General features: G+C 44.0%; 1 protein-coding gene across 1 annotated transcript in view; it reads left to right on the forward strand.

Moving 5' to 3' along the window:
• LOC111871263 overlaps positions 1–14,820 on the forward strand; it is an 82,181-nt gene that overhangs the window by 53,146 nt on the left and 14,215 nt on the right. Inside the window, exons 2-3 of the mRNA XM_023864240.2 lie at positions 7,804–8,123; positions 11,259–11,637. Of these exons, the coding sequence (XP_023720008.1) occupies positions 7,804–8,123; positions 11,259–11,637 (699 nt within the window). The remainder of the gene's footprint in view (positions 1–7,803; positions 8,124–11,258; positions 11,638–14,820) is intronic.

The following is a 14,820-nucleotide window of genomic DNA, read 5'->3' on the forward strand; positions in this document are numbered from 1 at the left end:
GAGAAAACTGCGTAATGAGGAGCTTCGTAACTTGTACTCTTCTCCAAGTATAATTAGAATGATCAAGTCAAGGAGGATAAGATGGGCAGGGCATGTAGCACGAATGGTGGAGAAGAGGAATGCACATAGGATATTGGTGAGAAAGCCAGAAGAGACCACTGAGAAGACGAATGCGTAGAGGGGTGGACAATATTAAAATGGACTTTAGAGAGATAGGATGGGATGGCATGGATTGGGTTGATCTGGCTCAGGATATGACCAATGGAGGGCTCTTGTGAACACGGTAATGAACTTTCGGGTTCCATGAAGTACTGGGAATTTCTTGAGTAGCTGCAGAATTGGCTTCTCTTCAATAAGAGCTCAGCTCCATAAGTAAGTAAGTAAGTAAGTATATATATATATATATATGTGTGTGTGTGTGTGTGTGTAAGTGAAAGATGCAGACAAATTTGGGTCACGAGTTCCATATGCCAAAAAATAAAAAATGTCCCTATTAACATATGTCCGTAAAAATTTAATCTGTTATTTGTTGAAAAAGCACATTTATATATAATAAGTGTTCAAATGGACTGGATAGATCTGGTTCAGGATATGGACCAGTGGAGGGCTCTTGTGAACACGGTAATGAACTTTCGTGTTCCATGAAGTACTGGGAAATTCTTGAGTAGCTGCAGAATTGGCGGCTCCTCAAGAAGGGCTCAGCTCCATGCGTAAGTAAGTAAATAAGTTCAAAATGCCCTCCATGAGATATAACGCACGCCTCTTCATGGGCCAGGGTAGTTGCAGATAGTCTGACAGGCATGCACAATGCGATGGTAAAGTGCCACTTCGTTGTCAACAGGAGTTGAACAGGTGTCTCCACAGGATTTAAATCTGGCGCGAGTGGAGGCCATGCAGTGGGTACTCCTTTACCTATCCATCGGTACCGATAGCTGTTACTGAGAACACCTTGCAGAGTACAGCTAAAATGTGCCGTATTTGTGCTCTGGGTGCCAGCAGTACACTTTCCGATAGCTTTGGCAGGTCATATAAGAGGAAATCTCGGTATTGGTTGTCTGTAAGCCGATATGGCAAAACATCGGGCCTACCAGTCAATCACCAACATCATAGATGATAACTGAATACGTCATGGCAATATTATTTCAGCTGTAACTCACAAATTGCTATGCCGGCGGTAGTTTAACTACCGGTAGGTCACCCATGCCAGAAAGGTCAAAAGTAGAGTCCAGACTAAGAGAGATATCCTGGTCCTCCAGGTTGGGGGTTGGGCATGAGGCTAACAACCTCATCATGTAAAAATAATTTTGTTCAGAAACCTAACAACTAGCCTCGGCTCATCATGCGTGGGTCCATTCCTATGGCAGCACGCATTGATTGTGGAGACTGGTTGTAGAGGAGGCCAAGCCTCACCCAGGGCTGTAGCGCCGAGTGGTAGGTAGGTAGGTAGGTAGGTAAGTAACTCACAAATTAAATGTTTCCAGGTTTGTGTTGATATGTACATTTTTTCTTGTTTTGCTATGTGGTACTCGTGCTCAAAGTTTGTCAGGGTCTTTCAGCTCCACTCCGTATATATGTCTGTATAGAGAGACAGTACTGCAAATATCCGTGTACTTTTAAACCAAAATTGACTTTGGGCCAACATTTCCACCCCCCCCCCCTTCACGTTGGAATCACATAACAACGTCCCAAGTCGGAACAAAGCATAGGTTAATGAACATAAGGGAGCGAACGCGCCAGAATAGATTTGTCGTGCGCGTATTTCCTCAATTTCCTCTAAGTTGAATGTGACCAGCTGACGTTATGGGTCTACTTCTGTCCAAGGCTGCTTTCATACTGTATCAAACGTCGGGGGAATAGTGCCAATCACACCGGCTTCGCGAGGCCACGGGTTCGAACCTCGACCTTGAATATGACTAAAGGAATAAGGTTCTTTGCAGTTTTATTCACCTGAATTCATTCTTCTACTTTCGTCACTTATTGATTAGTTTCAGTGTCCTGTTTAGTGACCGTAATAAAGAGGAGTTATTATTTAAAGAAGGCCATGAACCACTTCCACATCGCCATAATAGATCATTCATAGCCTATAAAGCTGAGAAACAGCTGTAAAGTGAAGCATAAAATAATCTTTGAACGCCGAAAATTGTTCTCATGACTACAACTCCTTCATATTCCCGTTGTGGATACGACACACAGTCGAGTTACAGTTATCCTGAATAAGGTTCTTCATAATTGTTCTTAGTTCCTCGGGAGAATGCTGAGGCAGTTCGTTCAAATAGACCACGACCACTTCATTTTACTCCTTTCCCAATAGCTCTCCATTCGGCACTGTACCCTAATCCGGACAAGCACTTGTGTAGCACACATTTCTACTCCACTCAAAGTGCTTGCGGAACTAACATTTTGACAACATCGCGACGATTAATATTTTCAATTATTAAAAAACTAATGGTCATTATTTAAGCATGTTTGGATATAGCAGGAAGTTCATTGAATACCAGTTCGAGCACAGTCAGAAACTCGGGACCTTCGCATTTATGACAATGAAATCTTCTCATCCACAGCTGTGATAATCTCAGCTCTTAAACAAAACAAACTCCATAGCCTGTAGTCCGCAAGCGAACTATACCGACCGAGCGACCGTAGCTTGTCGGCGAAGTTAGTGCCAACTTTTGCGGGTAGAGGGTGTTGCGTGGTCAGCGCAAGGGATCCCCACGGCCTTTAATCTCGGGTTTCTAGACCGTAATCTCAGCTCTTATATGTGTTTATTTATGGTTTACTTAACGCTGATGTCAGTAGTAGAGACGATATAGTGTCGACTGGTTGGGAAACACTCTGCAAGAAAGCGGCCGTCGTGTAACATGCATTTGCTTGGCTGGACTGAGAAGAACCACAAGAAACCCCAGTCAGGACAGTTGGTTTCCGGATAAAGATTGGGACGTCCAGAATTTGAATCGGAAATGTTACCCACTTGAGATGGGGAGCCTACAAACATGAGTTTCGCAAGAAAGGGGTTTCATAAATGGAATGGCTTCAGTTACCTAGCATGTGTTTTACAATTGCAAACGACGTGTAACTACAAACCTGTATATTGATGGAATACATGAAATGCAAGGGTTAAATTGTCCCTGTGCCGGTCACGGTAGCCGAGCGGTCTAAGCATGTACTGTCTTCGCTCGCTTGGAAACCGGGATCGTGGGTTCGAATCCCACTCAGGGCATGGATGTTTAGTTTGTGTGTGTGCGTTTTTATGTGTTTGTGTACAGGTAGAGGCCTTGAGACGAGCTGATCACCCGCCCAAGGAGTCCTACCGAACGTGTAAGATATATAAAAAACGAAGTGAACGGAGAAGTTCATGGAGGTAGGCCTAGGCCCACTGGGGCTGTAGTGACAAGGAAAAAAAATGTCCCTGTGCTTAACGAAATTGAGGCGAGTGGTCAGCTTCACGCCCCAGCTGCTCTGTCCAGAGCATTGAATAGAAGGCGGGCCACGTTCCAGTGAAAGTCTGAAGGCGATAGAGAGGCAAAGTTGTCCCTGTATTAACTAATTAAGCACTACGCCATGAAGGCGTATGCGCGAGTGGATGTATAGAGCCACATTTTCTTGACCCCGGCACTAGCTGGAGGTGAGTGGTCAGGTTCACGCCACTGCCGCTTTACTCCCGGGGAAAGAGCCCTCGGTACCCCGTTGGATAGGAGGCTGAGTAGGCCCCAGAGCCGGTCTGGACGATATGGAGAAGAGAAAATTCTGACCCTATTGGGACTCGCCACCCCGACTCTTCGGTCTTCCAGCCCGTAGGCAGTCGCTATACCGACTGCGCTACCCCTGCTCTTCTGAGAGTGATGGACAAGTCAAATAACTCTTACCCCTGTCGAGAATCTAAGAGCGATTCCTCCTCAGTCGTCCAGGCTGCTGCCTGCTTATTGTACTGACCCTATTTCCTGTAGCTACAGAAAGGAAAGAAGAAGAGGAAGAGAGAAATCAAACGGGTCATGAGAGAGAGAGAGAATTCTATCCCTGTAACATGTCAATGGGACAGAAATAATAATAAACAGAGGAACTAATTCAAGGAACCAGAATGACTATGCGAATGAGACTAAAGTTCTTGACTGATGACGAAATGCTGTATAGCAAACAGAAAAATTCAAAGTCACGCGATTAAAATACAAGTACGTTTACAACATTCTTTTTGAGGTCGCCGTCCTACTCCGTACACAACCCCAGTTTCAATCTTGGCGAAATGTTACAAATGTTACGGTCGAGCACACTTAAGGTCTACTGAAAGCCAGGCCAAGGTAAAGATTCTAATCCATTCCTCCTCACGAATGCGTTTAGCTGAAGTTACGTTGTCTGAAGATGAGGTAAGATAAAGATGGGAAAACCTAGTACTTATGAATTGAACCATTAGGAACCTGAACCGTGAAATTAAAACTTCCAACAGAGGAAAGCATCCTCCAACAAAATTAGTCAGCACTTGTTTCATTAATCATATCAGAATCTCTTGCTTACATGGAGCCAGCTTAGCTATTTGCACTGAGAAGGGTCTCATTTTCAGCAGCCGATAATTATGCGCATGCTGAAGTTACGCTCTCTCAAACGGTCCCAGATATGGAGATTACCTGACCAGTATTTTCAACAAGCAGTGGCGGATAACCGAGAAAGGGTGATCCACTTAGTTGTCTATCGGAGGGGATGGTGCTAACAACGCCAGATATGGAGAACAGGTTCCAAAAAAAAAAAAAACTCCGTGGCAAGTAGTCCATAAGCGAATTATAGCGACCGAGCGACCGCCGCTTGTCGGCGAAGTTAGTGCCAACTTTTGCGGATAGAGGGTGTCGCGTGGTCAGCGCAACGGATCCCCACGGCCGTTAATCCTGTTTTTCTATACCGAAGCCGCTGTTTCCTTGAAATAGCTCCACAATTATCCTCACGAGGCTGAGTGGAACCGAGGACAGGTATCAGTATCTTCAACAAGGAGTGACGAATAATCAGGAATATCAGGGGAGGAGGGCTAGCAACTCCAGGTATGGAGAATATTTACCAAAGTTCTAATTAAGCAGTAGCGACTCATCAACAAACAGAGGTTCCCTGTCCTTGGTGTTCAGCAGGGGAAGGAGAGGGGATTAAGAGCTCCAAACCTTCACTAACAATGATGAACCAGCATGTTATGAAATATCATAATACAGGGCCGCGAATTTGGACTACTTCTTTTGAAAGATCTAAGAAATGAAAAAACAAGACTCCATACTTTTAGCACATTTTCCTTATTTTGAAAAAAAAAGTAGGCTTATGCCATCGCCGTGCTGTATGTGTGTCTGTTTATCCTCCTATCAACTTCTGGTACGCTGAGCTGATTTTATGAAGCCTGGTATGTATATTATGACACCTGAGCCCATCTAAATAGCGTACTTCATAAATCCCAATAAGTCTGTGTCTATATGTGTATCACCCCACCTCTATCGTTGCTAGGTAACGGCTCAGTCAAAATGTTACTGCTGGAAGGAATACATGAAATAATATAAGTTTTGGACGCGTTGTAGTCTATGCGGCCAGTGTTGTGTCAAGGACTATAGGCGATTCGTCTTCCCGCAACCTTTCTTTTAACTTGGAATGTCCTGAGAGTGATCTTAAAGAAGTAGGACGGGAAAGGGTGGTCTGGACTCAGTTGTGCTCTTCTGAACACGGTACTGAATGTACGGATTCCAAAAAGTGCGGGTGGACAACATATAAATGGCCTGTTTCCTGAATGTCATCATATCGAAAAATGGTTCATATAAAAGTACAAGTTGTATGTTTGATGTTATACACCAGGTCTTTGTGTTAATGGCCGTTATGAAAGAAATTATTGTTCGAACTGTGCTTGGACTAGACACCAACCAAAATAGAATCAGTTAAACAATTATTGGCCCCAAACTTGAAAGAAGTTCGTTCAAGAGTTCCAGCATAAAATATGCAAGCAGAGATGACAGAAACACAACATCCTTTTATGCGTTAATTTTATGTAGAATGCATAAGTGTAAGTGTGTATGTTCTGGAAATTAAATCGATTAACTGGATTCATACTTTCTATGGCCAGAGAGAAGTACAGGATTGTCAACAGTGGGGATTAGTAGTGTTATCGTAAATTCTGTTTTGTATAGAAAGAACAGAATGAGGTTGCCCTTAAGAGAAAATTAATTTAATTATTTTTGTTTTTAATTAAATTTAAAGGTTATGTTATATTGGGGAGTTTTGTTCAAAGAAAAATTACTTATTTTAATTAGGTCTGTATCGCCTGTCATAATCGACGTCAATGTAGAATTTTAATAGCCCGTTCCGTCTCAGAGACTATTTTCCCATTGTCTTCTCGGTCGTCCAACATTCTTTCGTCCGTCCTGTAGGTAATTCTTAAAGTTCTGAGTCCGCATTGACGAGTCCATTCTTAAGATATGATATCACTTGTTTATGTAGTCTTGGACTCTCTTCTAAAGCATATATTTGTAATTCATTGCGTATTGTCGTATTGCGTGCGTGATACGTAATTATATATGCAGAGACACACTTTAAAAACCGCATTTATGCTGTTTCGGTAATATTGAATTCTGACGAAATATGATCATTTGCTGGCAACGGCCAGGTAAACACCGTTAAAAGCCGGAATAATAACAGAAGCGGAAGTCATTCTTATTAGGCAACGGCCAAGAAAACACCTTTTTTTTCCGCGGCAACGAATGTTAGCAGAGGCAATCTCGTGATAACACAAAAGAACAGAGGAACCCTTCCACATGGTGACTTCTATCCTGGCCGCATGACAGATATAAAGTGCAGTGCATTCGTCCTTCGACATGGTGACTTCTATCCTGGCCGCATGACAGATATAAAGTGCAGTGCATTCGTGAATTCGAGATTAGTAGTAGAGTCAGTCCGAAATTAGTAGGATATTCTTTGGGGAGATACGTCAGACAGACGTATTCTGAAGGAGTTCAAGGTGTCAGCTTTTATAATTGGTTGTAATTATAAAGCAGTGCCAATAAATCAAATCATCAAATCCAGAACCCATTAATATTAGTCACGACAAACCTTTACACATGACAGTATGTTATGCACTAAACATTTTATACGAGGCAATTCTGAGAAATTTTATTAAGTTAGATTTGAACTTTATGTAAAGTAGCGACCGCTAAGGACCAAAATTCATCACAATGAAATTTGCTCATTGGTACAGGCAGCCGAGTTCCCAAGCAACCAACAGAATTTCGTACAGTTCGTTTTAAATTGTTTGGTTGAGGACATGACCTTACCGGTATGCTACGTGGTAGCACTAAAATCTTAGTTCGTAATGTTTTTATTTCTTAACGGAAACCCCACTTTTCATTGTCATTACGGAAGGAAGTAATGTCTCATATTGTTAGGCTATAAGCCGGAAAAAGACCGCATCTGTGGTATAGTGGTCAGCGTTCCGGGTTCGAGTCCCGGCGCTACCAGATTTTTTCGGAGAAATAGTGGGTCTAGAACGTGGTCCACTCAGCCTCGTGATGATAATTGAGGAGCTATTTCAAGGAAATAGCCGCTCCGGTCTGGAAAATCGAAGTTAACGGTCGTGGGGATCCGTTGCGCTGACCACGCGACACACCCTATCCGCAAAAGTTGGCACTAAACTTCGCCGGCAAGCGGCGGTCACTCGGTCGGTATAGTTCGCTTGCGGACTGAAATCACGGAGTTTTTTTTTTTTTTGTTTATAAGCCGGAAAAATCATGAATTTCCATGGGAACATAAATGTGTCTTTACATTGGATATAATCCTTATGATCCTGCTGATTTTTTGCAGATGTCGGACATAATGAATGGCGTTGAGTCTGCTGTCTCTGGATCACCATTAGCGGGAGTCGAGTATAATCACCAGCTTCTACCTCCGGATATAAAGAGCCAAACTGCAGTTAATGGAGACCTCCACGGCGGGTCAAAAAAGATTTCAGTCCATCCCACAGACAGCAGGGCAACACAGGTGTCTTTTCACGGTTCCAACACGACATCACTCAGCGATAGTTTCATTGTCGGTGGATCACAGCGACACAACACGGACCAATCTGCTCTCAGACCCTTAAGGTCGAGACCTACGTCATTTCCAGAATCACTGATATCCTGCAGGTACCTCATATAAACACCTTTGTATGAATGAGTAAAGTAAAATGTAAAATTGTTCCTGTGCCTAACTAATTAAGTACTACGACACGAAGGGGTATGGTGGAGTGGATGTATAGATCCTCAGCACTAGTTGGAGGTGAGTGGTCAGCTTCACGCCCCGGCAGCTTTACTCCCATGTAAAGGGTCACCAATACCCATTGGATAGGGGGCTGGGAGGGTATCAGTACCGCTTTAGACTATGTGGAAAAGAGAAAAATATTTTGCCCCTACCGTAACTCTAACTGCCACCCTCATTCCTCCAGCCGGTAGCCATTCGCTATACCTACTACTCTATACAGGCTCATGTGAATGATGTGTAATTGCATAAATACTAGGGATGCTAATCTATACGGAATTTCATATCGATATCGGATAAGTTCACGACATCGAATAGTTTAATGGTTGGGGGCAATTTGGGCCTGGTCTTATGCTACGATCTTCATAAAACCAAAACCGAAAATCGTACCCACGTTTTTCTTTAATGTTCACAGCCGTGAGAACCTCAAATTTCACAAATAATATTAGTTTGTTTTTTTTACCGAGAAATTTAGAGATATATCGAAATATTCAATCCATTTAAACATCGAATATTTTTCCCAGCTATCATATCACGTCGTACTGATTTATATGACATCTCTTCAAGTAGAGATTAGGTCGACAGAGAGGTGACCATACGTCACAGTCAAGTGGGTAGACCCCCTGCTTCATATCGGGGACATGACGCATTCAAATCTGAGCCCGGAGGTCCTTTTTTGTAATTTTCCTGAGTCAATCCAGGTAAATGTCTAATAGGACCTCAAATTAGACCATACCTGCTTCCCTCCACACCGTTTCCGATTAATTTTTGACTAATCCAATCAATCATAGCAGTCTACAAGACTGCACGGTGTCATAATGCAGAAGACTACGAACTCCGTAGATTGCAGGGCAACAGCTGGACATATGGGAGAAGACGTAACATTAGGCTGGGGGNCCAGAAGACTACGAACTCCTTAGATTGCAGGTGTTTGAGAACAAGGCACTGAAGGCAACAGCTGGACATATGGGAGAAGACGTAACATTAGGCTGGGGGAAACTACACAGTGAGGAGCTTCATACTTTATACCCCTCACGGGATAGTATTAAAACAATTATATCAGGAAGGATTTGATAGGAGAGATAGGAGATGCATATAAAATGCTGGATGGTAAACTTAAACGCAGGATATCACTTGGGCGACCTAGACTTAAATAGGAAAAAGGAAACAAGCACCGTGGTTTCAGTCCGCAAGTGAACCATACCGACCGAGCGACCGCCGCTAGTCGGCGAGATTAGTGCCAACTTTAGCGAATAGAGTGCGTCGCGTGGTCAGCGCAACGAATCCCCACGGCCGTTAATTTCAGTTTTCTAGACCGGAGCCGCTATTTCCTTGAAATAGCTCCTCAGTTATCCTCACGAGGCCGAGTGGACCCCGTTCCAGACCCACTACTTCTCAGAAAATCTGGTAGCGCATGGAATCGAACCCGGACCTCTGGATCTGTAGCCATGAACTTAAATAGGAAAATAATATTAAAACTTGTCTTAAAGAAAGAGTGCGAAGATACGGACTTGGATCATCTGGTTAAGGATAGTAACCAGAGGTGGGGTCTCCTGAAACCTTCAGGTTTGAGTAATTGAGCTACGACCTGCTCCACTAAAGGCATTTTTCTTTCGCTGGCGGGCTCTGAACCGGTTTTCCAACCCTCTGTTTACTACAATAATGCAGGTACAGATTCTACACTATGCTCACAGACCTTCTGTTACAACGTTGCCAGAAATCGCTTACATGGCCCTGTTACATGCTACTAACAAACAGCTATAGTATCTTAGTTGCCTTTATTATGTGTGCATATTAATGTCTGCGCATGGTCTTCCGTGTTGTTCTATACAGCAGAGGTCTTACAGTGGACTGATTCCTTGTTTATGGAATCCTACTGTCTGTCTAAATCAAGAATTTTCTGTCCTCCATGTCGTCCAGACCAGCTCTGACGTCCACCCAACCTCCTATACAATGGAAAATGGGGGCTCCTTCCCGGGGGTAAAGTAGCCGGGGCGTGGAGCTGAGCACTCATCTCCAACTAGTGGTGAGGCCAAGAAAATGTGGATCTATAATTTCACGCGGTAGTGTAGTTGGTTGAGACACTATGCTACAACCAGGAAAGTCGCGGGATCGAATCCCGTATTGATGGATTTTTTTCAATTTACCTAATCCTTCCAGACGCACTATGGCTCTGCGGTCGACTCAGCCTTTAACGGAAATGAATATCTGGAATATTCTTGGAATGTTCTTGGGGGTAAAGGGCGGCCGGCGCATAAGGCTAACAACCTTGCCGCCATCTATGAGCCGACTGTGTAGAAAATGTGGGAACCTCAACATCTCACAACCCTATGGGCCTCAACGGCCTGTTACAGGGATACCTTTACTTACTTTTTATTTATACTTTCACTCATCCATACGCCTTCATGGCTTAGTGCTTAATTAGTTAAGCACAGGGACAATTTTTTTTTGCTGTCTGTCTAAAACAGTGTTTCTTAACCGCCGGGCCCTAGCATCAATTATACAGGGCCCTCGTCTTATAAAAAAAGAGTTTACCGGGCCGTGCTCTTACAAAGGTTGAGAACCACTGGTCTAAAGGAGCCGGGATAGCTCAGTCAGTATAGTGGCTGGCTACGGGGTTGGACGACAGAGGGGTCGGAGTTCGAGTCCCGGTGGGGTAAGAATTTTCACTTCTCCATGTCGTCCAGACCGGCTCTGGGGTCCACCCAACCTCATATATAATGGGTACTGGGGGTTTCTTTCCTCAGAGGTAAAGCGGCCGTGGCGTGAAGCTGACAGCTCACCTCCAACTAGTGCCGAATGTGGATATATACATCCATCCTGCATACGCCTTCATGGCGTAGTGCTTCATTAGTTAAGCACAGGGACAACTTTAACTTTACTCTCTAAATATGGTTCATAATACCATTACAATTCGAAAACTTGAGAGGACAATTCTAATTGTAACCCTAATAAAAATCTAATATATACGTTGTATATTCTTCAATTTGAATATCTATATTTCGTTCTAACATCACCCCCAGGCTTCCTCCAAACGTACTCCAGGAAGAATCATCTATTTCACGTCGCAGCCAAGTGGATCTCTTAAATTCGCAGCCATCGGTGCCGAGATCTTCCTGCGAAATTCCTCTGAGCCGAGCCCCAACACCAAGCCACTCAGAATCGTATTACAATCCCCACCGGCCCCTTCCTCATGTTCTGTACAAAAGTATGTCCAGCAATAACATCCTGCCGCCTCCTGCTCCCCTGTACTTTAGCAGAGGAACTCCGCAACAGATGAGGCCGTGGAGATATCCAAGTAGCAGTACGACACGGCCAGTGGGACTACCTTACAGCATCTCGCAACAATCACTCAGCTGCCGTGCTGGCTGTCACTGTCAGTGTGACTGCAGTCGAAAACAGGTCAGTGAATTCCATTCCTTGCTCGGGAAGCAAATGAGCTGCTTTACCTTTTTTATTTACTCAAAGCATGGGGCTGAAACATGGACACTTAGGGCAGTAGATCAGAAACATCTGGAAAGTTTCGAAATGTGGTGTTGGAGAAGGATGGAGAAGATCAGTTGGACCGATTATGTGAGAAATGAAGAAGTGTTAATTGGAGTCAGTGAGCAGAGGAATATCCTACACGAAATAAGAAAACGGAAGGCTAATTGGATTGGTCATGTTTTACGCAGAAACTGCCTTCTAAAAGAAGTTATTGAAGGAAAGATAGAGGGGCGGATAGAAGTGACAAGAAGACGCAAGAAGATGCTGGATGACCTTGGGGACAGAAGAGGATACTGTCATTTGAAGGAGAAAGCTCTATATCGCATTCAGTGGAGGAATTGTTTTGGAAGAGACTGTGGACCTGTCGTCTGACAGATTACTGATGATGATGAAAGCAGGTTAGTTTTACTGCTTCCTCGCTTAATGAAAGGTAAAATTTGTCCCTGTGATTAACTAATTAAGCACTACGCCATGAAGGAGCATGGAGGAGTGGATGTATAGATACATATTTTCTTGACCTCGGCACTAGTTGGAGGTGAGTGGTCAGCTTCACGCCCCGGCCTATTTACCCCCGGGGAAAGAACCCACGGTACCCATTTTATAGGAGGTTGGGCGAACCCCAAAGCCGGTCCAGACGACGTGGAGAAGAGAAAATTCTTGACTCTACCGGGACTCGAACTCCGACCCCTCGGTCATCCACCAGTCGCTCTACCGACTGAGCTATCCCGGCTCCTTAATTAAAGGTAGTTTTAATTTTTGTTTAAGAAACAGGTGAGTTTTACTTCTTTGTTTCGGAAAGATGTCAGACGCGTTGTTTCTTTGTTTAGTAAACAGGCGAGTTGTTTTGCTTCTCTTTTTCAGACCAGGCGATTTACCTCATTTTGTGTATTTTTTATTTATTTCAAAAACTGGTGCACCGCTTTGCTTCTCTATTTCGAAAACTTCGCTTTAAATCTTCGTTTCAGGAACAGGTGAACCAGGTTGATTCTCTGTTCCGGAAGCAGGGGAGTCACTTTACTTCTTTCTCTCGAAAACAGGCGAATCGCTTTAATTCTCATCCATTTGTTCGTTTATTCAGTGAATGAGTTTCTCTGCTTTCAGCCTACTTTCCTTATTGGCGGTAAAAATCCAGTAGTAAAGTAATTTTGACTCTGACTTGGTTTTTTCTTCCCAGAACGTCCTGCTTATTTTGTTAGGAAGTTTTGAGGCAGCACAGTCTGAGCCGTTAAAGCTGAGCGAACTCAGTGGTACTTAGGAGGGCCGACTATTGGTCCCGATTGGAAAGCACGTCTTCCGGAATAAGAACCAGGAAAACCAACTGTTACCACTCTGAAAGTAGGCCTAACTATAGATCCGTACTCAGTAATTCAGGATCTTGAACGTGAACTAAATGTGAAGGAGGGCCGCGCCATAGCTCAAGCGGTTAGTCGCTGGCTTCCCACCGCGGTGGCCCTGGTTCGATCCCGGGTTTGGTCAAGTGGGATTTGTGGTGGACAAAGTGGCGCTGGGGCAGGTTTTTTCCGAGTACTTCGGTTTCCCCTGCCAATCTTCATTCCACCAGTTGCTCCACAATCACCCTCACCTATCATCTGCGGCTGGTACAATAGTCCAGAAATGGCCGCAGTACAAGGGACTTAGTCCCACCCCACTAGCAATGAAAGAAATGTGAAGAAGGTAAAATTGCCTCTTTGCCTTATAGCTCCACTCGTTCCTAGCCTCGATCCTAAATGAAGGTAAGCGATCAGCTTCTCTCACCTCCCCCGGGCCGCTTTACCCTGTGCTTATTTAATCGGAGGCAGAGTGGAACAAAACCGGTCTGGACGCAATGGAGAAAAGATTTTTTCCAGTGCTGTGAATCGAACCCCAGTTCCTCCGTCATCCGGCTTAGTCTCTATATTTACTCAGTTATACCGACTCCTGTGCATAGGACATCCCTTGTATAATAATGACACTGAATGCAAGTGCACTGCAAGGGCGAATTGCCACAGTCCACAACTACTAAATATTCCGGTCTATGGGCCTGAGAGCTTTTGAAGGATTACCAGTGGCATCTCACGAGTGATCCATCACGAATATTCGTGAGATTCACTTCAATGATTTTTTTATTCTTAGTGTGGTGAGACTGAGTCCAGTTGCTATTGCGGCCACTACTGGCGTATTGTATCCCCCAGATGATAGATGATGGTGATTGTGGAGCGACTGGTGGAATGAAGAAGGCTGGCAGGGGAAACCGAAATACTCGGACAAACCTTCTCCAGAGCCATTTTGTCTACCACAAATCCCACATGACTAGACCTGGGCTCGAACCCGGACCGCCCCAGTGGGAAACCAGCGGCTAACTGCCTGAGTTATGGCACAGTCTCCCTTCAATGTTACTATGATAAATGTTTTCAGTAGTGTTCACCGTTCAAATGCTGAGAAGTTATGTATGCGCCCTAAGTGAAATGCATATAAAATCTAAGGCAACATCGAAGAGTGTTATCTTTTGTGATATAAGGCCATGCAGTTCTTTAGAAATCCACCAAAGTTTCGGAGAAACGTACTTCCGCCATATTCAGGCTCGAAGGTTCAGCCAAAGAGGAAACCAGCATGAAGCATCCCGCAAAAGCCTGTTCCTTCCTGGCTTCTTCCTTGGCTTATTCTTCAACCCTGAATACGGAGGAAATACTTTCCTCCGAAAAGTCTGTGAACGTATACTAAATTATATACCAGAAGACAGCTTTCTTCATAGTCACCACTGTGAGAACCTCAAATCCAGCGTGAGGTAAATCTGTCCGTGTGCCTCGCACTGGAGGGGTATAGACTTAAGCATGGAAGCTCCATACAGACTTTGATATATTTGTGACAACCTTTCGAGTGACAGTTCCATGGATAGTTAAGAACATCGTCGGACGAAAGTCGAAATAATTTTGCTACTGGACAAGAAAAATATTACATTTTTACACACTCATATACAAATTCTGAGCATATAAAATCAATGTAGGAAGGAATTTCCAATCTCGGAATGAACTTTATCACACCTGAAATGCTGCAGCGGGTGTGGCAGGAATTCGACTATCGCATTGAGGTGTGCCGGGTATCGAAAGGTGCGCACATAGA

This window comes from Cryptotermes secundus, unplaced genomic scaffold (genome assembly GCF_002891405.2).
Source record: "Cryptotermes secundus unplaced genomic scaffold, Csec_1.0 scaffold699, whole genome shotgun sequence".
Lineage (NCBI taxonomy): Eukaryota > Metazoa > Arthropoda > Insecta > Blattodea > Kalotermitidae > Cryptotermes > Cryptotermes secundus.